The sequence below is a fragment of the Hemicordylus capensis genome, chromosome 1 (assembly GCF_027244095.1).
Source record: "Hemicordylus capensis ecotype Gifberg chromosome 1, rHemCap1.1.pri, whole genome shotgun sequence".
Classification (NCBI taxonomy): domain Eukaryota; kingdom Metazoa; phylum Chordata; class Lepidosauria; order Squamata; family Cordylidae; genus Hemicordylus; species Hemicordylus capensis.
Genome location: NC_069657.1, coordinates 290,658,367 through 290,685,524, shown reverse-complemented (window position 1 = coordinate 290,685,524; position 27,158 = coordinate 290,658,367). Strand labels below are relative to the sequence as shown.

Here is a 27,158-nt window from a genome sequence, read left to right as displayed (position 1 = left end):
TATGGGAACTGAGCATGCCACATAGCAAACCACTTTTGAAAGTAAGGACTTCCAAACCAGTTTCCACAGCTTTTAAACAAGTCAAAAGTTACAGTATACCAGACATACCCAAGCTCTTGGGCATGCTTAAAGCAGCTTTTGGCATCTCAGCCACTATATTATTCAGAGAGGTTGAGGGTTCCATGTTTGAGCACAGAACTCCCATCTTTCCATCTAGCACATTGTTGTTCTGATGAACTCAAGGAACTATACACAGGACTACCAAGTTTGGCTGGATCATACTCATCATTGTTTTTCCATTTTTCCACCCCCCATATAAATAGTTTCAAAATAGAGTCCTTACTTCCCTTACTTACACCCCAAAAAACTCTTTGAAAATATGGCAGAAACACCTTTGTTTCTGTTTAATATCACAGTTGCTTAGATTTTTGTCCCTTTGAGAATGTCATTTTATTAAAAAGCATTAAGAAAACCTTACCTTACAAAGCAGTAAAATTTCACATTCTTCTGAAACATCCCAGTATAAATACTCCAGGAAATGAGGACCTAAAACATAAGAGAGACTTACCATATATATATTATTGAGTTATTTGACTTCTGTCAAAATGTTGACAGGCTCCAGGCTCTCTGGGCCTCTGGGCCAAGCCCTCTGTTGGGCCCACGTCCCCTGATGACTGGCCTGCATCTGTGTGGAAAGGCCCTGGAGACCACCTGGGCCCTAGTGAACTTATTGGTTCATACAGTGGACATGCCCTCTTACAGTGCTGGGTGGTGCCAGGTGCTGCTCACTTCCAGCACCACCACATCTGGAGCAGCAGTACCAGGTTACTTTCCCAAATTAATATCCTGCCCCTTGGCATGGCAACACTATGTCAGAAGGCTAGAACACTCATCTAGAAAAAATGAAATGGAGCCACACCTCCAGCCACTGTAGTGCTGAAAGCAAGAGGCTTCCACTGCCACTGTTGATGCCACCATCATCCCCAGTAAACCTGCCAGGGCCTGCTCACACATCATACAAGACTGTCCATGAAGCGGCAGAGTGGTGGCATGATTTTACTTTTCCCAGATGCCTCAACCCCCTGATGTAGGACCACCATGCTCAGATATTTAGAATTACATACAACACAGGTCATTAGTCTTGAAAAAGAAAAATGGTGCTGACACAGAGGCACTGGGGCACATTGGGGCCCCAATAGTGCGTGGGATGGGGTAGTTAGTCACAGTGACCTTAAGTCCCTGGTATTTGCCCAAGGGAGCCACATGCTTGACACTGTTCCTGGGTTCATCATATGAATGTGGATAGTCAATCCCCACCCCCTAAGCACATTCTGAACCAAGTTCAAGCCCCACTTGAACTTGCCATCTATGTATCCCCTTCACTTCAACAGCTTCCCACCCTAGCTTTACAGGCAGTAGGAACAGAGATGCCTTGCTACAGGGTCTCTAATATGTTATTTGGGGGGCATTGCAAGCAACAGGATCCCTGGAAAAATTCCTAGGATTCCTGAATTCTTACTAGGGATGTCAGATGTCTTGAAAATTAAGTTTCCCAGGATTCCAGATGCCCAAGATGTTATTGCAATCATAAGTCATTGTGTTCTAGAAATTTGCAGGTGATGTCAGGAGCTCTGGGAACAACATTTCCCATGGATCCTGGCACAGAGGATTTTGCCAGAGCCGCATTCCAGGACAAAAAGGAGCTGCCCGCTTGCTATTCTGAGGTCCTCCTGTTGCCTCTGTCTTCAGGTAGTTTTAGGGAAAAGCGAATGGCGATAGTGAGCCGTATTCAAACGCAGTTAGTAATGATTAAGCATCATTGAAATAAATATGGCTGAAGTCCCATTAATATCACTGAAACCTAGGCATGGCTTGCTTAGTCTGGATCTTGCCCAATGTGGAGAGGTGAATGCAAAGGTGCCCAGACTTTGGAATAAGATTGGAATAAAACAATGTACTTTCAAGTTTTTAATCTTAGCTGAGACTGTTCTCAATCAAGAAGGCAGGGGATGTTCACCTATCACTAATCCCAAGAAAAGCGTTATTGAAGTAAACAGCATAAGGTGTTTTTTTTCAGTGTAAAATTGTAGCCAACACAAAACATACTATTGAATTATTATTTATAAAGCAAGACTGGAGGTTCCACTAATGGCATAACATAGGGGAAACAAAATACATTTGTAAAAGACATGTAGAAAGAAATGATACTCTAAGAAAGAAATTAGTTCAAAGAAAAGCCACACTTTGTTTTCATGGTACTGTATTAATCCATATTTAAGGCCACATCCTCTTGTATTCTGTACATACTGTAATGCCGTATTCTTTTCCAGGTTTTCTCTTGCAGATGGATTGTGGAAGTAGATGGTAATAATTTGTTTTCCTGACACTACATTGCATGCCCTGAAGTGTGCAAACAGTAAATGCTTTGAAAAGAAAACTCAAAACTGATTAAAGCTGTTGCTTTTAAGTTATTGCAGCTTGAATATATGTTATAAATTAAAGAATGTTTTTGCCCCAAACTGGCAGAAAACGTACAGCCCTACTATACTGAAGGCAGCACATGAAAACACTGTGTGTTATAGATTTCTTTCTTGGGAAACAAAGGCCCAGCCATACAAAGTATTGATTACTGGAGTGCTTGGCATTTGGAGCATTCACTGAAGTCAGTGAGAATCAAGGGTAGGCATTGTTCTCAGGAATATTCCATCAGGTAAGAAAAATCAAAGCTGATGTACCAATCATTCCATTTTACCTTGTTTCCTCAAGTATTCCTTCCTCTGGAACTCAGCCTCAGCCAATACATCTTTAAATGCTTAAAGAACAGAGAGAGGTAAAAAGAATGAGGCCATTGCTCTGATAATCAGAAATGCATACAATACAGTGTAGTCTAAGAGAAAATAGCTCAGGTAACTTACCATCACCAATCAGAACTAATGAAGACTGATTCTTGGCTTTTCCATCTTGAAGCTGTACAGTGTAAGTACCTTCATTTTCAATAGTAAAACGATCCATGACCATCTCAATAATGCCAGTTGAATGGTCACACTTAATTTTATGAGTCTGGAAATGAGACAGGTTAAGGATAATATTTATAGGTTGAGTATGCTACAGATGAACATTCTTACAATGTGCAACACAGAGCATGAGTCATTTACAATTTAAAAAACAAATCAATGGGAATTGCTACCACATGAAGTGTTCAGGATTAGAGTGCAAGAAAACACTATAAAAAGAATAGTATGTTTCTTATCTGTGGAGCCATCAGTATTGCCCAATACAGAATGAAGAAAAGGACCAGTGCTGCCTTGCTCAGTTTCATACTGTGAGCTTCTGCACTCATCTACTGTATATACTGTTCATACTCACCAGGCTGTTCTGCTGCTTTACCATGTTTTGAGTTGTTTTATGGACTGTTAATGTTTTATATTTGTAAACCACTCTGGAAATGAGAACACCGGCTGACATCCTAACAAAGCACACATGTATTGAGGGATTGTAACAGCACAACTGGAACTTGCACACAATTCCCCCAGTCCCACTACATGCACACTGTTGCATTAGTGGGTGAAACATCCCTGCTCCACCCCATGCTCTGGAAACACGATGGAGGAGACGAAAAGCAGCACCATGTTTCCTCTCTTCCAGATAGCTTGGAGATTACAGGCTGTGTAGGGATTTTTCATCTGCTTGCGCAACAGGGTGCTTGTAGAAGGAATAGGGGCATATGAGCTACAGTTGCACCCTCCCGCCCCTCATTATACATGCACTTCGATAGTCAGCATGTCAGCCACTGAAGGGTGGAATACAAATGCCTAAATCAGGACTGCTCAACTTAGGCCCCGCCAACAGATTTGAGACTACAACTCCCATGATCCCCAGCCACAATGGCCAATAGCCAGGGATTATGGGAGTTGTAGGCCAAGATTTGTTGGCCCTACAACTACATCTGTAGGGCAACATCCTGGCCTAAATAAATAAAACACAGTAAAAGACCCACCACATCACTTAGAATGGAGTAGGAGAACAGTTTTGTAACAACACACAGATGGTCACTCAAAAAAACAGCAGTTGCAAATAAGCAACCTCATTCTCTCCTCATGGTATCTATAAAGAACAAAAACTGCCTGGATGGACAGGATAAGACTAGAGCTATGTGTAATGGCAAAAAAAAATTTTTTTTAGTGTTCCAAACTCCATTTTGGGGAGCCTAGAAAGAAGCCAATCTAAATCAGTATGTTTGTATGTTGTATTTCCTTTGTTTAATCCTGGCTGCCACACACTGGGTGTATGTATATTCTGTTGAGGCTGCCTGCTCCCCTCAGATTCTCAACATGCTTGCTTGACATTTAAACTGTTTCCAGCCAAGCACAGGTGTGATTACTCAGTTCTGGTACACGATGCCATTCATTACTTACACCTCTGATTGGCCCAGGGACCTGGAATCATGGAGTTCTGAACTTCTCAGTAATGTGGCACATTTTAGGTTGCGGGGGGAGGACTCAGGACTAAGAACTCACTCACTCTTTGCGCTGGATTTAAACGGGTAATTACCTAACGGAATGGTGGGTTGCTCCAAGGCCAAGTGGGTGGAGTCTATTCAACCAGCACGGTCTTGGACTCTTTGAAATAGCCTGAACAAAGAACCTGTGGAAAATGTAAGCTGAGCCTTGGTTGCTAATCCCATTTTAGCTGAGCAGGGAGGAAAGGCATCTGCCTATGTTTAAAGTAACAGACATCCTGAGGAATGAAGCACTGGTGTAGCCCTGCTTCTGATGGAGTTCCAGACTAACATTGCACCAGTGTCAGTGTCCATGGTGGCTGGTGAGCAGTGAGGGAATTGGGAGGGGGGAGAGGTGTGATGGCAGGAGGTACCTTTAAAAAGTGATTAACTGCAAGCTCCCATGGGCCACAGCTTCAGCACTCACCTGGATGTAAATGCACATCACTCTGTGCATGCACAGAGTGCAGGTGAGTGCCAGAGCCATGACAGCTGCCACACAGGATGCCAGGCAAGGCGCCACTGCTCATGGAAGCTTGCACATGCCGGCAGTACCACCAGTAACCACTTTGTAAGGGTACTTCTCTCCACTCCCTCCCCAGCTTTGCCCTCACCAGCCACCACTGACTGTGTGTGCATATGAGAATTTCAATGACCTCCCCTTACTCTGGAGGCCTTCTGTGTCACCTGAACTAGATAACCCTCGGGGACATATTTTCAGATGGCACAGAGAGCCTCCTGGGGAAGGGGAGGATGTTGAAATTTGCCCCACCATTGACTCTGCAGCGAACCTCTATTAGATGAATTTTTCAAAAGCGCCAGTGCTTTGTTATGGTGTCAACTAGTAAAGGTAGATATAAAGATTGCTAAAAGGGACAGAAGGATATCAAAGGAAAATGCTCTGCAGAACACTGCTGCATCTTTCCACAACTGGGTGTCTAAGGTGACATTCTACAAACTCTTTCCACTAAACATTTCTATGCCCTCTATAACAAAGTGTTTTGCTGTCTTTAAAACTCCACCCCCCCTTTTTTTTTTTGCACAGAAGTAAAATATCCAGGCCAATCCTCCTTAGGTGGGGGAATGGGCTCCACAGAAGCCAGGTGAGTGGCAGAGTTGATCCACCATCACAGGGAGTGCTGGGCAGCGCCCTGCTGCTTGGAGGAGTTTGCAGCTGCAGCTGGAGTGGAGGTAAGCACCTGTTAATTCATGCTTAAAGGTGCCTCTTGATGCCTCCCCCCACAGTGGTGCCCGCACCAGCGGCTCCTGAATTCGATGCATGTATACTTGGAAGCAAGTCCCACTGGATTCAATCAGATTTACTCACAAGTAGGCTCAGCGGGAAAATGACTTGACTAGCAAGCCATAGGTTGCTGGTTTGAATCCCTGCTAGTATGTTTCCCTGACAATGGGAAGCACATATATCGGGCAGCAGCAGTAGCGTATCAGGGGAAACGGTGCCCAGGGCAAGCTCTGGGTTGGCCCTGAAATGGCGCCCCCCACCCCCCCAGCGGCCCCCACATACCTGTGAGGGCACGGCGGCGCCCCCCAGGCGGAAGATCGCGGTGGCGGCAATTCGGCGTGCGGCAGCGGCGATGTGGCGGTGGTGTGGGTGGCGGCGGCGGGTCGCCCGCTGAGTGCGGCGGTGGCTGGCTGGCGACGATGGGCTGCTTGCGGCGCCAGGCCAGAAGGCAGGCTCGGCGTCGCTCTGCTTGAACTTCTCGGTGGGCAAACTGCCGCCGCTCGGGCCGTGCTACAGGCAGCCCATCGCCACCAGCCAGCCACCGCTGCACTCGGCGGGCGACCCGCCGCCGCCGCTCACCACCGCCACATTGCCACCCGCCCACCGCCACTCGGTGGGTGATCCAGGGGGGCGGGGGGGAAGCCACTTTTTGGCGTGCCCCATGTGGCCCACCGGGGTGGCGCCCGGGGCACGTGCCCCCCTGCCCCCCCTATCGTTACGCCCCTGGGCAGCAGCGATATAGGAAGATGCTGAAAGGCATCATCTCATACTGCATGGGAGATGTAAACCCCTCCTGTATTCTACCAAAGACAGCCACAGAGCTCTGAGCTTTGCAAGTGGCAGGCAGAGATGGCAGTAACACATAAATTGAAGACAGGCCTTTTCTATCCCCAACTGGAAAGCCACCGCTGAGCCACAGCTACTGACTGGTGAGAACACAGCTCAACCCCGACACCTTTCGTGGTGGCCCTGGAAGCTTTTCACGTGGGGCTTTTGAAGCCCTTTAACTCGCATCTCCTCCAGAATGGCGGGGGATGTTGGCTAGATTTATGACAAAGCCCCTGCAAGTTATTGGGGAGCAGTTCACACAGAATTCGGGGTTTTCACTGTGCATTATAATATAGTGTAACCCGATTTATATCCAGGGTAAAAAAAAAATCCACTATTTGTGTTGGGGGGCAGTTTACAACTTGGAGTTCGCAGTAAAGCCTTCCCATGAACCCAGGGTGAAACCTTCTGTGCTTAAAAGTCCCTGGTGGAGCAGAACACTCATGCCACGTGGGGAGAGGAAGGAAGGCGGGAGGGGTGACTTGTTCACTTGTGGAAGAAGGCGGGGTGACTTGTTCACTTGTGGAGCATGTCTGACTCAACTATGGCAAGCACCAAGGTTGTTTACACGCTCCAGGATGTGACCCTGTAGAACTGAGCAGGGGGCCTTGCAGCTGAAGGAGAAAAAACTCACAGAAGGGTTGCTGCCTGCAGCAGTTGGCAAGGTCTGGGGAAAGCCGGTGGGAATGAGCTGCAAAGGAGCAAGCGGCGGTGGCAAGTCTCACTCGCCGCCTGCTCACAGAGAGGAGCGGAGGGCATGGTCTGAGGAGTGCCTCCTCAGGGAAACAGCTAGAAAGGAGCAGGCGGTAGTAAGAAGCGGAGGGGCAGGATGGGCCATCTAAAAAAGCACATGGAGGAGAGACGGGAGGGCTGCTGCAAGGGAGAAGGAAGTGGGGAAGGAAAAGTCGCAAGCAGCCCATCACAGCGCGGGGTGAGATTGCGTGGCTGTTTGAAACTGCTGTGCAGAGGGCTAGAGTTTTGTGGGAGGGCACACAGTAGCTCAGCTTAGAGGGAAGCTAGCCCATTAATACAGACTCTGTGCTTTGAGCACCACAAAACAAGGCAAAGGCTATAAGGAACAAACTGTTTTAGGGCCTGAGAAAGCCCTTCCACTTTGACCATGGATCTGGGTTTCTTTTCCAAGAAAGCACTCAACAAAGAAAGCTTGGCAGTCTTTTTCATAAAAGATGGATGCAACTGTAATAGTCTTGGAAGTCTTTGTTGTTTCAGGAAGCTAGATTTTTTAAAAATATCGAGGTCATTCACACAATCAATAACTGTGTTCCACCCAAGTTTGGGAGCTGTGTGTGCTCCCAATTTTCGGTTGTGTGAAAGCAAAGAAAGAGGAAAACCTGTGTTGAAGTAACTGTGCAGAAGCAAGGTGAGATGAAAACCTGGGTAGCTTTGCCTCCTACCCAGCTTCCACATGATCACTTCTACCCAGGTTTTCCTCCTACCTTGCTTCCACACAACTGAAAATTGGGAGCACACACACTCCCAAACCTGGGTAGAACACAATTTTTGATTGTGCAAATGACCTCATTGGTTCACATGACAATGGCTCCTCCCTCACAGGCAGCCTGGAGAGACTAGCTGCACTGTAGGCTTGATGTGAAGCCCAAGGAAGGGGGGAGTGAAGGAGATGAGAAAGTGATTTTGGCTTATTTCCCTTCCCTGCAAAAGTCCTTTTCAATTGCAGAAATATATCCCTGAGGGCTGCGTAACATACAGGGTTGAGATTAAACTTGCCACCTGAAAACACAATCCAATTGAGTCCTATTTTTATGTGACTTCATTTCAAAAATCCTCTGAAAGGAAGGCCAAAGGAAGTTGTTCCAATTAAGGCCTCGTTAGAAATTATCTATTTTTGGCCAGTGTCGAGAACAAAACTATGTTCTTGCTAGTATGATGGTCTATTGAACATGATCAGCAACTGCAGTGACTGTCTCTAGGCAGGTCTTAGAATATAATTAGGTTTCTAGCTATTGCCATTATGCAGCAAGATGAAGTTCAATGGTTTTATGGCAACCATAAATACAAGGCTTTTATGTGAATTTCCACAAAAATATCATAAATCTCCAAATACAAACGTCACCTGTGGCTTGCTAATTAAAGAGGTGACATAATATTACAGGGTTTTGTTTTGGTTTTTTTTTTAAAAAAGGTAGCTCTGATGCCAATGATCTGAAGCCTTGCTAAAAATACAAAGTTGGGAAGGGAGGGAGGGCAGGCGTGGGAGATGATTCAGATCTAGAAATAGTAAAAAAGTAACAGTCCCTGAACATGACTGCTCAGATAAGGAAGTGGAATATAGGGAAAAGATGATGTGCTAAATGGAGAACATTGTCTATGTAGGTCTGCCTATATATAAACCAGTGAAATTATCCTTACTCTTGAGAGTTTACAAAAATGGAAAGGATTCACACACAAAAATGCTCTCTTACATAAGGCCTTGGGAAGTTTTTCTTTTTCTTAAGCAGCATTATAAAGCCACTCCAGTGCAGAAGAATAATAAGAATGTGTTCTTTAAATACATTGCAGTTACTACTACTACACATTTATTTAGTTACAGTGGTACTCTAAGTGCAGTACGGGCCACAAAAAGGAGACGTTCAGAGGAATTTCAGTCTATACTACAGACCTCACAATGGGGTGGGAGGAGGTGTGGCATAGGAATGCTTGGCCCATAACTCACAAGGGGTCCAAAAAAGCTAAGGATCTTACAAGCAGCTATTGCTTGTGTGGTGTAGGCTAGGATTGGGCCCACCTCCTGTAAAATGGTGGAAAATTGCAGATGACAGATGTGTATATCAGAGGAAAGAAGAAGCCCTCTATATAAGCTGATGGTTTGCATTTTAACATTGGTGATATACAGCTTCCATATGGGAAACACAATAAAAGGAGCTAGTAAGATCTGTCCTTCTGGACCTTTATAGACTAATGTGCTTGTTCTCAATCCACCAAGACTGCTGGCTCTCCACCACAGGGGATGTCATGGGCTGGCAGTAAGAAGCATGGGCAGGATGGTATGAAGACAGGCTGGGGAGTTGAAGCAATTCCACAGCTATCCTGCAATCCAATTCTGATGGGGAAAACAAAATCCCATTGCTGCACTAATGCTATTCACCAGCTCCCAGATGAGCATCATTCATGCTTCATGATAATAAATTAAAACTTCCTTTCCTTATTCACATGAAGTATCTCACTGGTAGCAGTGGGGATTTGCCATTCATCAGATCATATCCAGTGTCTGCACCACCCATATATCTATCTGGGAAGATGCCATCTAATATTTTCCTTCACTTCCATACTTCTCATACAAAAAGTGGCTTCAGCATAATCCGGCACTAGATTTTGAGTGCCAGATTTCTAGTCATGTACTTACATCACTGTTGACAACTTCAGTGTCATTGATTACAAATCTATAGCTGGCATCTGCTGAAACGCTCTCAGCCTGAAGCCAGAAACGAACTTGTCCTCTATCCAAAACCTCATAGGCTAATTCTGACTTCAGAGGGATTGCTGCAGGAAAACAGCACAGCACAAAATAAACACGTGAAGACGGCCTTTTGGAATAATTTAGCAAAACTTAGCAAAACATAAGCCCCAGTGGTTTAAAGCTTTTGAGAATCTTAAGCAACAAACAAGTGAAATGTTATGAAAGCTAAATGGAAACTCTCAACTGTATTTGCACAGATGTGTATTAAAGCTGTTTTTGCATGAGTCAGAGCAGAAGCTGAAGTGCGTATTTATTGCACAATTTAGGGCCTTTAAATACATAATCCAGTAAATATTAGTCATATCCAAGTTGAATCCATTCATCCCAATACATTTGCAGTGGTGAAGAAGATCTCTCTTAAACAGAAACTAATATTTGCATTTAATTAATAGAAGGATAAGCAAGCTGCTCTTTATGGGGAAAAAAGTTTTCATTACTTTACTCCAATCAACGGTGTGTAAATATATTCCTTCTGGGGCTGAATATTAGATTCAGAAGTCCTACTTACTTGGATTCCTTATTTCATGGCTTAGTGTCATCAGACGTTCAAGCTCTGGAATGAAGAACAATTTTCATATTTTAATTTATTCTGACAGTCAACATAAATGTTAAGAACAGTGTATGAAATCTTCAAGTACCAATAATCTTCTTCAGTTTAATGAGGAATTACCTATGAAAATTTAGTTTCTGAAAACAAAAAGGGGGGGGGATGGGAATATACATTCAATGTTAAAAATGTGGCCCACAGGTTTAATAAGGATTCTGGGCCAGGCAAGTCGATAAAACATCTGCCTCTATTGCTTCCTTTCATCTGTCCCCCGTTCCCAGGCGAATCATTTCAAAAGGGCCTTCTTTTGCAAAAGACAGTTTGCAAAAGAGAGTGAAAGCTGATGGACAGAAATGTTTACAGAGATCTAATGCATATGTCAGTACAGTATATCCTCACAGAAATGGTGCAAAAGGCTGGGTTCTACATAGCTGAATTAGAGATTAGCCTTACAACATTAGAATTGCTAATAAAGGCTCAGAAAATGGAACTAATTGCATGGCGTGCACATTTGCAAGTAAGAAAGAAAAGATTAAATTAGCAAGTGAATCACTGAAGAAACCAACATATCTTCTGTCTCATTTTAAAATGTATTAATCCACAAGGTAGTCCCATCTAAAAATGTATTAATGCACAAGGTAGTCCCATTCATTCCGAGCTTTATTAAGCTTTTCTTACTAGTTTGTGGGAATGGGTGGAGCTGAATAGTGAGGCATGGGAGATGTATAGTAATAAACAAAGACTCTGAATGTTGTAAAGTCCAATAAAGATATATAGCAATAATAATAATGTGGAGCTGAAAAAATGATATACAGTGGTCCCTCGACTTACGAACTACTCGACATAAGTATTTTTCGAGTTACAAACGGCAGTTTTAGATCCGGTTTTAGATGCGGTTTTTTCGACTTACAAATTTTTAGATGGGGTTTCCTCGACTTACGAATTTTACATGTGGTTTCCTTGACTTGCCTGCCTGTTTACTGCCTGTTTATTCTTGAAAAGAAATGTTCCTGTGCAGTTTGCAAGCCTTACTGGGGGTCTGGGTCTTTTTTCTAGGCTCCGGAACGCATTAATCCGTTCCCAATGCATTCCTATGGGAAACCGCTTTTCGACTTATGAACTTTTCGACTTACAAATGTGCATTCGGAACGGATTAATTTCGTAAGTAGAGGGACCACTGTACAGTAATACAGTGAACTCTCACTGGAACATTTTTTATTATTTAAGTAATTTTTAAAATAAAAATTTACACACAAAAATGCCAAAAACTACAGAATTTGAAAATTCCAATTATTTTATTTTCCAAAGATTTTATTTTATGGTTGCAAGCATCTCAAAGAAAGGTCAGATGCATCCATTGGGTTTCAATTTGATTTACAACACCTTACCTCTTTCACATAACTCTGTCATGTTTTACATAACTCTGCCATCAGAAAACTGAGTGCTATGGTTCAAGGGGAAAGGGTTGGTTCATACCTTCTTCGTCCATAATAAAACTGGATGAAACACCATCAGTATCACTAACAGCAACAGCATAGGTTCCCAAATCATCTTTGTCTGGTTTTTTGAAATAGAGTCTAGAACTTTAAAAAAGGAAAAAAAGTAGAATGTAAGAATAATTATTTTGGGGTGTTTTTTTTTTTCTTTTCATTTTCAGTTTTTGACTTCCATAAAGGTCTGTGGAACTTACTGGTCTCCAACTGTTTCAACTTCAAACCTGTCAGGATCATCTATTTCTTCATAGAATTTACTCCAAGCAAAATGAGAAGCATCGGTAATTTCTTTACACTCATAGGCAAGGTAAATATTACCTTCTTCATCCACACCTGCACTGATTTCCTGGGTATCTGTAATATATGATTACTGTTAGAAATGCAATTTATTAATTGCAATTTTTCCAAATTATCATTCAATAAAGCATTTGTTTTCTATAGTTCAGAAAGTTGTTTTTTTTAATTAGGTCAATTTGCTTCTGTTGCCAGAAGGAATGCAAAGCTAACAAATAGAAAAAAGACCACAACTTTATTTTTAGAATGGGCAACAGGAAAAAATGGGGGGCATTGTGGGTGGTTGTTTTTCAACAGTATATAAACTACCTGGAGATGTCTACATAAGGTGGGTTATAAATAAAGTCATCCTAAAATCCTAATATAGGCTGGGCTATTGTGGGAATGATGGGAGTTTTAGTCCAACAATGTCAGATTAAATGATTTTAATTGTTAATTGATTTAATGTTTTAAATTATTTTAATTGTAAACCACCTAGAGACGCAAGTTTTGGTTGGTATAGAAATATTTTAAATAAATAAATCTGGGGACTCAAGTTTGGAAACCCTAATCTAATGGAATGGGATATCAAAGATGGGCCACATTGCAAAAGTTGTAATGCAGCATAAATGACACATTGCAACAAGCTGCTACCAGAAAGAAAAGTCACTTCCAGGGTGCACACTTGACTCTTTGGATACCACCCACGACCTGTAGTCAAGCAGTTAAAAAAAATATACCTCACAATCTCTGCTTCCACCCATCTGAACTTAAAACGTTAACCCCTCCTTCGTAGTTTTTAGCCTACTTTCCAGTAGGCTTGTGAGATCTCCCGACATTCTGTGTGTATGTCCGTGTGTCTGTCTCCCCCATCAACTTTGCGATCCCTGGACCAATATGAACCAAATCGGGTACAACCGTAGGGACGCACAGGGACACCTCAATGGCATAGTTTGTAATGATGTCATCGTTTCCAATTCAAGATGGCAGATGCATGAACATTTGAGGTGCAAGTGGGCTAATTTGTGAACCACCTAACCAAATTGAAACAATTTTGCTACAGCTGTATGGACACATAAGGATGCCTCAATGGTGTAGTTTGTGATGATGTCATCCACCCCAATTCAAGAAGGCAGATGCATGAACATTTGAGGTGCAAGTGGGCTAACTTGTGGACTGTCTAATCGATTTGAACCAAATTTGGTACAGTTGTAGTGAGTGACACACAGGGACACCTCAGCATCATCAATAGTTTGTGATGATGTCATCCAACCCGATTTAAGATGGTGGACAGGTAAACTTTTGGGGCGCATGGGAGCTAACTTGTGAACTGCCTGACCGATCTGAACCAAATTTGCTACAGCTGTAGGGATATGTAGGGACACCTCGATGGCGTAGTTTGTGATGATGTCATCCACCCCGATTCAAGATGGCAGATGCGTAAATGTTTGAGGTGTAAGTAGGTTAACTTGTGGACCGTGTGACCAATTTGAACCAAATTAGGTAAAATTGCAGTGAGTGACACACTGGGACACCTCAGTAGTGAAGTTTGTAATGATGTCATCCACCCAAATCCAAAATGGTGGATGCATGAACATTTTGAGGTGCAAGAGGGCTAACTTGTGGGAGCCAAATTTGGTACAGTCGTAGTGAGTGACACAAAGGCGCTACTCAATGGCATGGTTTGTAATGATGTTATCTATCCTGATTCAAGATGGCGGACACATGGACATTTGAGGCACAAGTGGGAACCAGTTTGGACCAAATTTGGTACAGCTTCAGGGACACATAGGGACATCTAAAACACATAGTTGGTTATTATATCATCATGTCTGTCGTTCACTCAGTTACAGGTGTCTGGTTCTGTGCCAAAAGTAGGGCAAAATATGCTGAGATTGGTGGTTGTGTACATCATGCCCAATATCAGTATATTGTTCCCAAGACTGGAAGTAGTGTTCATGTATGCATGTGCCAGGGCTGCAGCTTGGCCAAACTAGCGATTCTATGCTACATGTAAACCCAGCCATGTGTATACTTCTTCAATACTGTAAATATTTCAGCATTGTAGAAATGCTGGGAGCAACACCATTTGAACATACCTGGTTTAGCGTGAACCAGCACAGCTTCAGAAACATCAGATGGCCTGCCTACACCAGCATCATTCACCGGACGAACTCTAAATACATAGGTTTTACCCTCATGTAATTCAGTGACCTTCAAGGAAACACACATTGAAGCTCTTTTAAAACGAATAACCCACTACCAATTTTAATCCAAGCTAGCAACATTCCAAATTTATAGCAAAAATAAAACACTTCAGCAAATGACATTCTACCTTTAAGTAACGGTGTGATGTTGGTTTCTCGTTGAATGTGATCCATTCTTCCCCCTCTTCTTCCTTGTAGTCCACAAAATATCCAGTAACAGGGCTGCTGCCAGTGTATACGGGAGCTTTCCAAAGAATCACAAGGGACGTATTCCTGACCTCACAAAAGGTAAGATCATAGGGAGGTCCTAGATACAGGATATCAACAATGAAGTCAAATATACATTTCTCAACATTTGAGGTCTCTCTTACAATGTTTTCTATTATACCGCCATTCTTCTCTGATAGAGGTAGATTCCTTCCTATAATCATTTCCCTGGTTAGAAGGTACAAACCTAATTTCTGTTGTGGTTTTATTCTACTTTGGGTCCGAATGGACACATGTCCATTTACCAATGGGTAACTTACCATAGCAAGTTAGTTGCCTTGTTACTAAAAGTGGTATATAAATTATTAAAATTATAGTGGTATATAAATTATTAAAATAAAAATAAACACTGGGCAACATCCAGACTATTAGTCGTGACTAAAGTCCCATTAATTTCAATGGGACTTACTTAGTAATGACTAATTTAGTCTGGATGTTGCCCAATGTGTACAATAACTAGTGAACTGGTCATCTGGGATATTATTAAAAAACAGTTCTACCACACATCTGTACCCAATCAGAAAACTGAAGAAGCAAAGGAATATAAAATTGTCCTCACTACTCAGTAGTACAACATGGATGATCAGCTTATGAAGTGCTTTCACACACACAGGAGGGGGGGTGGAGTGTTAAGCACTGGTAAATGTTCACATGTATTCAACCTATTTTCCTTGTATAAGAGTGATATCTTTAAAGAGCAAAAGTTGCTACCTAGAAGTTAGACCTTAATTCTGACGTAAGATGCATTTTAGTGGCAAAATTCATGAGGCTATTCCAATGGTGCACCAAAATCGGGCTAGGGGAGCTTAGCCTGATTTTGGTGGGCTGTGAGAACCCACTGGGCTCACAGACAAGCCCAGTGTCCTCCAGGTGGTTAACTTGCCAAACTACCCCTCCCCTTAAACCGGGTTTGCGGAGCAAACACTCTGCAAACCTGTTTTTTTTTATCATGAGTTGCGGCGGCGCAACTCCACGCCACAGCAACTCATGAGGAGACCCCCGGACAGGAGGCTGAAAAGCAGCCTCCTGGCTCGGGTCTCACCAGCATGCCCTGCGCACTTGCACAGGGCATGCTGGAGCTTCCGGGGGCTGCACAGCCCCCAATCCTCCCAGCCCCTGCTGGCTCCATAACAGAGCCGGCAGTTGTGTGGGTGGCCACTTCAGCACCCCACAAACCCTCCCCAGGCTCTTCTCACTAATTGTGAGAAGAGTCTCCATGAGTTCATACCAAAGTGTGTTTGTATGTGTTTCCTTTTTAATTCATTATTCTGATGCACCATGCTGCTCCACTGAGTTTGGAATCAACCCTGTCACTGAATACAAATGATTTCATTTCCAGTTATATTGATTTTACTTTTTCCACATGGATAGCATGCATGAAATAGAAACCAGGAGTCTCCATAGAAGTTCACCAAGATGGCAAGTGCCTATGAATTTCTGTCTCAGGGGGCTTCATATCAATCTCCTTATGTTTTGTGGGAAAGTACTTTTCATGTTAACGGAGCAAGAAAGGGCATGAAGTGGCAGGTTAGAGAAAAAAGAGTTGAACAATAATTCCCTTGGCATCATCTAGAAGCAGGTGCCTTCCCTGTGTCTGTCTGTGTTGAGAGTCTGAATTTTCACTTCATAGTTATTTTTTAATGACTGCTGTTGAAATAGTTCCAGTGCAACACAGCTCACTGTATTAATATTTATACTTGTGTATTAAAATACCTTCATATAAGGAGAAAACATAGCAGGTTTATGGGAAAGACTTTAAATTTAATTCAACATGGTTCTTTATTCAAAAGAAAAATACAGGACAAGGCAGTGTGTATATAAAAACTCAGTGTTTTCTCTGTTCTGGATGCATCTGTTAAAGATTGAAAGACCAGTGGGAGATTCAGCAAACATTTTGCAAGCATATGCAAAGGTTATTGTCTGATGTGGAAGGTTAGAGAAAGGACTCAAGCTAGAAATAAACACTCTCAAAATAAATAAACCAGGGCTAAAGTACAGCAAAGTTCCAGTGCAATGGGCGAAGCATTGCTATAGTGTGTGTGTGTGTGTGTGTGTGTGTGTGAGAGAGTGTGTGTGTGAGAGAGAGAGAGAGAGAGAGAAGGGGGAATTTCAGTGACTGCTCCTTCCCCTGGAAGCCCCTTCTGTCACCTGAAAATATGTCCCTGAGAGCTGTGCAATCCTCAGGAACATATTTTTGAGTGGCACACAGAGCATTTCCTGGGGAAGAGTGGGCCTCAAAATTTGTCCTCACAGCTGAGTCAGCAGCGGAGCGGAGCTAATTAAACTTTTCAGAAGCACCAGTGCTTGGTTAGTTAGGATGTCAGCCTAACTAACTTATATTCCACTGATAACTAAATAACTTATATTCCACTGATATAAGCATGACAATTGCAGTCTTATATATGAACCTATTTAGAATCAAGAACTTGCTATTACAGGCATGCCATCAAAAAGAAAGCAGAAAAACAGCATTACCCAGAAAGTCTTCAGTTTGCTTTGGTTTTTAAATTAAAATTACGTCTGAAACAAAATCTTATAAAATTTTAAAATCCAGCTATTAGCACAGGACTATCAGAGGCTTGGCTATCTCTTAAGTCAAGAGTAAGCATCAGAAAGGAACATTGGTAGACTTACTGTGAAGGTTCTTTCTTCCTAGTGACCGGAGGTTATCTCTTTAAATGGGTTGTGATGCCCACTTGCTCCATGAGACAAGATCTCATGATCTTTTAACCTGCCCATGTTGCCTCAGTGCAGCTCCTCCCCAGTTTTGAGACTGTTTCATGATGATGCGATGCAACAAGAGGAAGTGCTCCAGCTCCAAGGAAGTACAAGTGTGTGTGTGTGTGTGTGTGTGTGTGTGTGTGTGTGTGTGTGTAAATCAGAGTGACCTAAAAATAGCAGGCAACATGGTGAGAGGGTATACAGATGACCAACAATAGTCACACCCCTAGTGAAAGTGCTATAAGTAACAAGTATAAATGAGAGAAGTGTTAGTAACAATAATACAGACATAACAATGACCAACAGTTCGGGAAAACACAACAGGTAAATATTCCAAACAAGCCTGATCAGCAAAGACAAATTGGACCCACCATCGTGGATGTGTCAGATGCCCTCCAGACACTGGGAAGAAAGAACCTTCATGATAAGTCTATGTTCCTTTCTCTCCCAGTGCCAGAGGGTATCCCTTTAAATGGGGCATACCAAAGCAGTAGTCAGAGGGAGAGAAGGCAATGTTAGATAGAAGAAAGCTAAGAGAAGAGGTTGGATTAAGACCACTTGCTGAAGCACCCTGCGCCCGAACGCTGCCTGGGCTGATTGATGCACGGAGAGCTTGTAGTGTCTCACAAACGGTGAGGTTGACGTCCATGTGGCAGCTTTGCAAATGTCTTCAATTGGTGTGTTTGCCAAGAAGGCTGTTGGCATAGCCACACTCCTGGTAGAATGCATGGTGATCTTGAGAGGTGGGGTTAGGTTAAGTGCTTCATACACAATGGTGCTACATACCTTAATCCATTGTGCTAAGGAGGCCTTGGACTGTTTGGTTCCAAGCGAGGCTGGCAGGAAGGACACAAACAATGCGTTGGTGTGCCGGAGCTCCATTGTAGATTTTCAGAGCCTATCTGACATCCAGCTTATGCCACAGGACTTCCTTAGGGTGAACTGGTTCAGGACAAAAGGATGGGAGTATGGTGTCCTGGTTGCGATGGAACATCAAATTCACCTTGGGGCAAAATGAGCACAATGGAGTCCTGCTAAAATATACAGAGGTGCTTGTGCATGGAGAGTGCTCCCAACTCAGACATCCTCCTGGCAGAGGTGATGGCAACAAGGAAAAGCACTTTATATGTCAGTAGTTTCAGTGATGTTGTACATATGGATTCAAAGGGGGCCAGAGTCAGCGCATTGAGCATCTTGTTGAGGTTCCACGTGGAAAATCTGAGGACTGTCGGTGGGGCCAGGTTGGCCACTCCCTTGAGGAAGCGTTTCACATCTGGGTGAACTGCAAGAGATTCCTTAGCCTGAGGGTGTAAGACTGATGAGAGGGTGGAAGCCTGCCTCCTCAGAGTAGCTGGTCTGAGGCCTTTGTCCAGACCTGCTTGAACAAAGTCCAGTAGTTGAGGCACTGTTGTCTTGAGGAGATCAATCCACTTAGGCTTGGCCCATTTGAGGAAAGACAACCACATATTCTGGTAGATGCATATTGTAGACTGTCTACAAGTGGCAAGGAGCTTGAGTGTGTTTCGAGTAACCTCTGGCTGGATGGCACGCTCAGTAGCCAGGTGTGAAAATGAAGCCAGGATGGATCGGGATGGAAGAGTGGCCCCTGAGATAGTAGGTCATGTTGGTCTGGCATTTGGAATAGTGCCGCTGCCATCTGGTCTTTGAGGTCCGAAAACCACAGCCTCTGGGGCCAGAATGGTGCTACCAGGATGAGAGGGTAGCATTGGTCTCAGAATCTCTGTAGAATGTGTGGATAGTGCTATGGAAGGAAAGGCGTAATTCAGCCCCTGTGGCCACGGTGACACCAGTGCATCTGTACCTGCTGCCTGGGGACATTGGTATCTGCTGAAGAAGGCTGGTGACTGCTTGTTAGTTTGGGCTGTGCAGAGGTCTAGGTCCAGGTGACCAAAGTGTCGAGAGATTAGCTGAAATACGTCTGGGTGGAGGTGCCATTCTGCTTGGTCTACTTGGTGTCTGCTCAGCCAGTCAGCCCATGTGTTGTCTGTGTGTTGTCCTGCCCACGAAGGTGCTCTGCCTGAATCAAGTCCAGGTGTTGTTCAGCCCATGTAAAGACCTGGTTGGATTCCTCCATGAGGGATCAGGACTGCATGCTACCCTGTCTGATGAGGTGTGCTTTGGCTGCCATGTTGTCTGTTTGGATCAAGATATGGCAACCTGCTATGTCATCTGTGAAGTGGAGTAACACCAGGTGAGTGGCTCTCAGCTCCATCCAGTCGATGCTGTGATGGGCTTCAGTAGTGGTCCATGTGCCATGTGCAAAGTGGTGACCCCAGTCAGCTCCCCACCCAGTGGTGCTGGCATCAGTTGTGATTAAATTCCTCTGTGGTATCTTGAGATGTGTGTCTCTGTCCAGAGCCGGGGATGACTACCAGCTCAATGATTGATGTAAGAATAGTGATACTGGAATCTTAATGTGGTTGGTGGCTAGGATGTCATGGTGTGGTAGTAATGCCCACTGGAGCACTCTGGAGTGCCATCTGGCCTGAGGAACAGTGTTGAGGCAAGAGATCATGCTGCCTAGCAGTTGCCCTAGAGTCATAAGGTCTGCAGTCGAGTGTGACTGTACTAGTTGAACCAGAGTGCAGAGCTTGGTTTTCCTGTCTGGCATGAAGGTGATGGATCCTGGCCATGTTGGTATGGTGACTCTCAGGTGTTTCAGGGACTGTGATGGTTCTAGGGAGCTCTTGTTGAAGTTAATCAGAAAACCGTGTTTCTGGAGGATGAAGATGACTAGCTGGATGTCCTCCTGGGCTTGCCTGAGGGAGCGCAACCTGACCAGGAGATCGTCTATGTAGAGGTAAATGTGTAGGCCCTGAAGGGGCATGTGGGCTACCAGCACTACCATCAATTTGGTGAACACCCTGGAAGCCGATGAAAGACCCAATGGTAGTGTCCGGTATTGGTAGTGTTTGCCCATGTAGGCAAACCTCAGCAACCTGAGATGGGGCAAAAAGATATGTAAATATGGTATGTAATATGGTATGTAAAGATAGGCTTCCTGGAGAACCACTGAAGTAAGAAAGTCTCCCTTATGCACTCATAAGGGAGACTTTCTTACTTCAGTGGTTCTCCAGGAAGCCTATCTTTACATACCATATTACATACCATATTTACATATCTTTTTGCCCCATCTCAGGTTGCTGAGGTTTGCCTACATGGGCAAACACTACCAATACCGGACACTACCATTGGGTCTTTCATCGGCTTCCAGGGTGTTCACCAAATTGATGGTAGTGCTGGTAGCCCACATGCCCCTTCAGGGCCTACACATTTACCTCTACATAGACGATTGGAGTATGGTGTGAAGCATTTCCATCCAGAACTTGTGCTTCCTTATGAATTTGTTGAGGTTCTTCAGGTCTAACACCACCTTCCAGGAACCGTCCTTTTTTGGAACCAAGAATAAAATTGAGTAAACGCCCTGCCATGACTCTGTTGGTTGGACTGATTCTATCACCTGGGTATGAAGCAGATGCTGGATGGCCTGCAGCATCAGGGCATGCTTCTCTGGTTTCTTGGAATGGGGCATGGACCTGAAGTTCTCCCTTGGTGTGGATTGGAAGTTCAGTGTGTCTCCTTTGTGGATGGTGTCCAGGACCCAGACATCTTGTGTGAAGCGGCACCATTGCTGAATGAATTCCAAAAGCCATCTCCCCACAGGAGGTGGCACGGCATCATTGCTGGGTCTGCTTCCTGCTGATGTTCCGAGGGAACTACTGATTGGTGAAAGCAACAGGTTGGTTTGGCCTATTGGGCTGATGGGCCTTAGTGACCCACTGTTTCCTCCAGGCTGGGCAAGCATGTCTAGTGTCTCATGAGCAGTTGTAGGATCCTCTACCTGAGTGAAAGTGTTAGATCAAATGGAATGCCTAGGTCCTATCACAGTCCCTCCCCCCTGCTCGAGAAGAAGCCATAGCCTTTCTTATCTCTCATCTCTACTAACACTGGTTCTAGTGAAGCCCCAAATAACTTGGCTCCATGAAAGGGGGAGGATGTCAGATTGGTTTTAGACTTAAGGTCCACATTCTACGACTTAAGCCAGAGTCCCCTGCGTACTACTACATCTGCTGCGATGGTCTGTGCAGAGAACTTCATCCTATCAAGGCTGGCATCAGCCATAAAGGAAGCAGTCTTGGATATATTGGACGAGCCTTGTTTGAGCTTATGCCGGCCTGGAGGTAGCTGGTTTAGTAGGTCTTTGGCCCATACTATGGAGGCCCTGGCAAATATGGAGGTGGCAGCTGATGACTTCAGGGCATTGGCCGACACCTCATGGGATTTTCTCAATAAACAGCCGTTCTTTCTATCTTTAAGGGGCCTGAGGCACTCTTCCCCCTCTTTAGCAAGGACCACACCTGATACCAGGGAGGCCACCGGTGCATGAACCAGGGGGCTGCCAGCTAGTCCTGCATGTCCTTAGGTGTAAAATCTTTTAGGAAGTGTGCTGGGTGCCTTTGATGATGTGGGGTTCTCCCACTCCTCATGTACGACCTCCTTGAATAGGACAATACAGGTTTAGCATTGTAAGAAGATGTGGGGAACATTTCTGATGTGGGGGAGCTGCACATTGTCTGTGGTTATGATTACTGGATTGGTTTGCAAGTTTTTTACATGCTTTGACCAAAAAGATGTCAAAGTCCTCATGCTTAAACAATTTGGGTAGGAGGTTTCATCTCCCTGGTTTTCTTCTGAAGACCACTCCGCCTCCTACATGTTTGGGGGGTCTGTCCCTGAATCTAGGTTAGATTGGGATGAGTGATTCCTGAGTGGGGACTGGTGGATGGGTGGGGTCCATCTGAGTGGGGGCAATGGTACTGAAGTGGTGCCAGTGTTGTGGGGAATCCTGGGTAGCAGAAGAGCACCACCACCTTTGAAATCTCAAGGCACTGGGTGGGCATGTAAGGAGAACTCTGATGCAGAATGAACGGAGATAGGCCCCACAGGTCTGCTAGGCACCAATGGTAGAGCATTCCCATCTACGTCTGAACCCCATCTCTGTGTCTCTGGGCAAAGGGCCAGCACGGTGAGAGTGGGATCTGGACCTCCTATGTCTAATAGGGGACCTGCTTCTTTAACAACTGTGCTTTACCCTGTGATAGTCTCTGGGGTCAGGCGATTACCTGGAGCCACTCTCTGAAGATCTGCCCCTGCATCTATGGTGATAGCAAAATGTGCTCCTGGTCTAAAGCAGGCCCACTCACAGGGTGGTATAGGTATATGAGCAGGGCTGGACAGCACCTAGGATTGGGAACTTTTATCCCTGGGCCTTGGTTGCATGGGAATGGCAGGGGGCAGTAGCACAGGAACTTCATCCAGTTTCTGTGGCTGGTTGGGAAGGGAAGGCTCTGGAGGGTCGGTCCACAGGAGGCGGTGCTGGTTCTGCCAGCTGGGGAGCAGGGAGGGCCTCGGAGATGACAAATCTCCCTTGTAACAAGCTCCAGTTGGAGAGATCAGCCGGCAAACACTCTCCAGGGAGGGAGAGAGGGAGGGAGGGAGAGGCGATGAGGGTGCTGAATGCCATTGCATGGGGACCTAGCGTGGCAAGATTGGGGTCGGAGGGGAGCATGGGGCAGCTGGGGTACTTACCGGTGGCTCTGGAGGAGACAGCTCTGGAGTGGTTGGTCCTGGGGGGTGCTTCACAAGTTCTTCGTGCGTTGGAAACCTAGCAGGCCATTCACGCAGCAACGGTGAGCTAGACGGCTTCAGGGGCTCCTGCTGCAAGGGCGATTGTGCTGCTTCTTCTTGGTGCTCTAGAACCCAAACAGTGACTGGAGAGTGGTGGGGTGCTGATGAGCTTTCCTTCTCTGGGAAGGTTTGAGTGGATTGAGCTGCCAAGAGTTGAGCCCTTCTCAACAAAGTATCTGCCCAGGGGACCGCTGAGCATTGGTGTGTGCACCACGAAGGCCCCACCCGTTCTCTGGAAAGGGCCCTACGTGCATGTCTTTGGGCCACACGGCCGTGATCCTTGCGTGCTCGGATTCTCTGCCTTGCTTGTATCGTGTAAGTGTTCTCTGAAAGGGAGAGCAACTATATTCTTTGCTGCATGGCCTCAAAGAATAAGTATACCAGCAGGGGAGGGGAGAAGGAAGAATGCAGGAGAAAATGAAAGTAGAAGCAAACAGAAGTTTTAAGGTTGTTGTTTTTTTAAAGTAGATAAAATCCACAGGAGGAAGGTTGGGAGAAGGGCAGAGAACAAAGGGAGAATGCAGAGACAAAGAATAAAGTAGAAGGAAAGAGAGAGAAAACTCTGAGGCTGGAGCTGTTTTGTAGAGATCTGCTCAGGAGCGAGACAGGATTGAAACGGGGAGGAGCAGAAGGTTAAAAAGTCACAAAATCCTGTCTCATCGAGCAAGTGGGCATCACAACCCATTTAAAAAGATGCCCACTGGTACTGGAAGAGAAGGCATGGTTTCACAGTCTGGCCCACCAAGGCTTTTCTTCTGAAGGCTTCTCAACCATAATCACCTCACTTGGCTGAATCATCACATCTGGGAGACTAGGCTAACTGTTCAGATCTCACTGACTTTATGTTGCCTCTCACTAACTGATTGTATGAACATTTTCTCAGGGGAGAATTGGGAAACATGCTTAAAAATCAAAAGTGCTAATTATTACTCTGATATGACAAATCTTACACTGCAATTTATTTTAAAAAAAACAAAAAACAGGTTACCAAACTACTCACCAGGTTCTGGCATTGTCCAAGCCTCACATTTGAAATGCTCACTAGGGTCAGAGGCCTGTCCTATACCGGCTATATTTGCAGCAGCAATTTTGAACTCATAATATGCATTTTCTGTCAAGTCCTCTACCTTTGCAGAACAGTTGGAATAAAAACATAAAATGCAGATGAGAGTCATATGTCTGTCTTAACAAAAGTAAAACACGCAATCTCATGATGCAATGCAATCATTCAGAGTTAACTTCTACTGCGGTGCTTAGAGTTGAGTGTGCAAAAACATCTTGCTCTACATGCTTTGCTACATAATATTCTGGGCAGTTCCAGAAGAGAAAGTAAGTGTGTTGGTCTACTTCAAGAAAGAAAGAAAAAGTGATCTGTTGTACCTTAATAGTTAACTTTTGGAGATATGAGCTTTGAAGGCATGGAACACTGGATTAGGTAGAAAGAGAGATAGAGAGTTTTGAAGGCAATAAATGGAGAAGTGAGAACTGAAGTTCAGGGAGCCTCTTTTCCTCCCCAGTGGGCTGGCCCTCTCATGAGAGAGCTAATCCCTAGCAGGTCAGGGGGGGGGCAGGAGTGTGTTCGGGGTTCCTGGACTGCTTTGACCAGGTTTGCCTTCACAAAACCATCCTTTGTCACAGTGGATCAGAGCCCAGGATCCTTTGGCTGCCCTCATATACATATTCCCTCCTAGGAAGTAATCATGATCCTTTCCCAGAGTAACAGAAAAAATAGTACTCCTCTCAATCCCCTCTGTTACCAGTCATTGTGCTTTTGTGAGATTGTTTGGTTGTGGGGCTCTTACACAGGTGGCAGTGCAAGTGTTGTGAGGGAAAGGGTTTAAATGCCATTTAAAAGGGTTTAAATGCCCTTTCCCTGCCAAGGGTGGGCAGTCCATGCCGAAAAGGCATGATCATGCTGGGCACGCCCCCTTGAAGTTCATGGCCAATGGCTGCTGCCCTGCTGACATGCTGACACCTTGCCCACAATCTGGCAACCCGAGTGCTATGGAGCTTGCTGGGATGCGGCCACAGCAGACCAGGAAAAGGGAGGGGCTGCTCTGCCCTGAATCCAGAGGTTGCCCTACCCAGGTTGGAAGATGGTCTGCAGGATGATTCCAGGGTTCCAGGATTAACCTCAGGTTCATCACCCTGTGGTTTCACACTTTGTGCGAAGGCAGCCTATTTTGGAACATAAGTAACCCATGCTTACAAACCAGGAGAAGTAGCAGAATCTGCATATGGGACGTGTGCATGGTCTTCCACATAATGTAATGGCCACACATGGTGCTATATACCCATGGCTGGCTAAGGTCTAAGGGGCTCCATTGATCCTGTTTCTGCAATGCACACACAGCTGCACAAGTGGGAGGATTGACTGTTCCTTTCCTTTCAGTCAATATTTTGAAAACTGCATTATGGGGGACATGCTGGGGACATTCTACTTACATTTGCTGAAATATATATTTCATATTTGTAAGCTGCCATGTGTACGATCTATCATAGAAAGATGGGTTACAAATGCTTAACTAACCAGCCAACCTGATTTGTACAGCTATGTGATTTCCACATCCTAATGATGAAACGGGAGAAAGAAAGCAAAAATAAATCTATACACCAACGGTACAAAACAATACTGACTGTATAGATCCTCTCTTTAATAAGAGAAGAGTTGACTTCATGCCAGTTGTGATGATGTGCTTCCCGTTTGTCTATGTAATAACCCAGAATGTTTGATCCACCACTGTATCTTGGAAGTTTCCAGCCAATAGTCATTGTTTGGCCATCACAGTTGAGAAGTGTGATACCATAAGGATATGATGGGCAAGCTTTAAAAGATAAGCATATGGAACATTAGAATAATGGCCAAAAATGCAGTTGCACACATAAATACTAACAGTTGCTTCTCTTCTATCTTTCAGTTGGATTATGGTTAAACAATGGATTCTGAGATTGCCCTAACTTAAGAAAACTATACGCTTAACGCTTCGACACATCAGAGGCAGAGGCAAGCTTTACCCTTGGCTGACAGCTGAGATCAAATGTACCCAATGGTGATGGAAATAATTCATAAACTTTTATGTAAGTCTTCTACAACTCCATGCTTCATGTATTCTTCAACTACCCCAAGGTTTGAATTGTCATGTGTTGTTTCCCCACCCTCCCTAAACCTAGGAAAAAAATTATTAGGGTGGTCTTACGGCTTTGGGTATCTATTCTACCCCTAGCTGCATGACCAAAAAACCCTCAAAAAGCATGCATATAAGATTCTAGGATCCTTCAAACTGATAGTTAATGTTTTAGTTACTCTTTATGTCTGCAAATGCTTAGATCAGAACCTATTTTTTCTAGTAAGAAAGGAGAAGAAAGGTTGAAAATACAATATTTTTGTCTATTTTATGAAGAGACATATTTATTAATGTTCTTAATATAACAAAGAAGTTTAAGTAGTCAACAGTACCCCACAGATTTACAAAACCTCTTTACAAACTTTTTAAAAGTTAGATGCTTCCTTGTGATCCAGCACAACCTGTTTTTTTCAGTAGGAGCTATTTGCAGAGTTCATGTTGAGCAAAATGTCCTAATTCTGCTTTTGGGGTCCCCAAAAGCACCTGCAGATGTTTACAAGCAAGCTACAACTTCAAACCTGAATAGGTGGCCAGAATTAATGGCACTTCTCAGTCAAGGACTTTTGGATGACCTCTTTTCTCGGGCATCTTTGAAACCAATCAGCACATTGTAATACAAATGCAGATTTAGCTAATCAGTGGTGGGAATTTTTTTTGTCTTAACTCGTTAGGTCCTACATCTTTTAAAAAACTTAAGAGATATCCTTTCAAGTCATATCATAAAGGCTAGTTGGATTGCTTACTGTGG

At 44.3% G+C, this 27,158-nt stretch overlaps 1 protein-coding gene across 3 annotated transcripts in view; it reads right to left on the bottom strand.

Moving 5' to 3' along the window:
- The window catches only part of MYOM2 (myomesin 2), a 119,917-nt gene that overhangs the window by 20,590 nt on the left and 72,169 nt on the right, over positions 1 to 27,158 (bottom strand). For all 3 annotated transcript variants that reach the window (XM_053286188.1, XM_053286187.1, XM_053286189.1), the window contains exons 18-28: positions 25,923 to 26,110; positions 24,286 to 24,412; positions 14,717 to 14,895; positions 14,481 to 14,595; positions 12,306 to 12,462; positions 12,092 to 12,198; positions 10,577 to 10,621; positions 9,955 to 10,091; positions 2,916 to 3,060; positions 2,753 to 2,812; positions 479 to 546 (exon numbers count right to left, since the gene is read on the bottom strand). In XM_053286188.1, the coding sequence (XP_053142163.1) occupies positions 479 to 546; positions 2,753 to 2,812; positions 2,916 to 3,060; positions 9,955 to 10,091; positions 10,577 to 10,621; positions 12,092 to 12,198; positions 12,306 to 12,462; positions 14,481 to 14,595; positions 14,717 to 14,895; positions 24,286 to 24,412; positions 25,923 to 26,110 (1,328 nt within the window). The remainder of the gene's footprint in view (positions 1 to 478; positions 547 to 2,752; positions 2,813 to 2,915; positions 3,061 to 9,954; positions 10,092 to 10,576; positions 10,622 to 12,091; positions 12,199 to 12,305; positions 12,463 to 14,480; positions 14,596 to 14,716; positions 14,896 to 24,285; positions 24,413 to 25,922; positions 26,111 to 27,158) is intronic.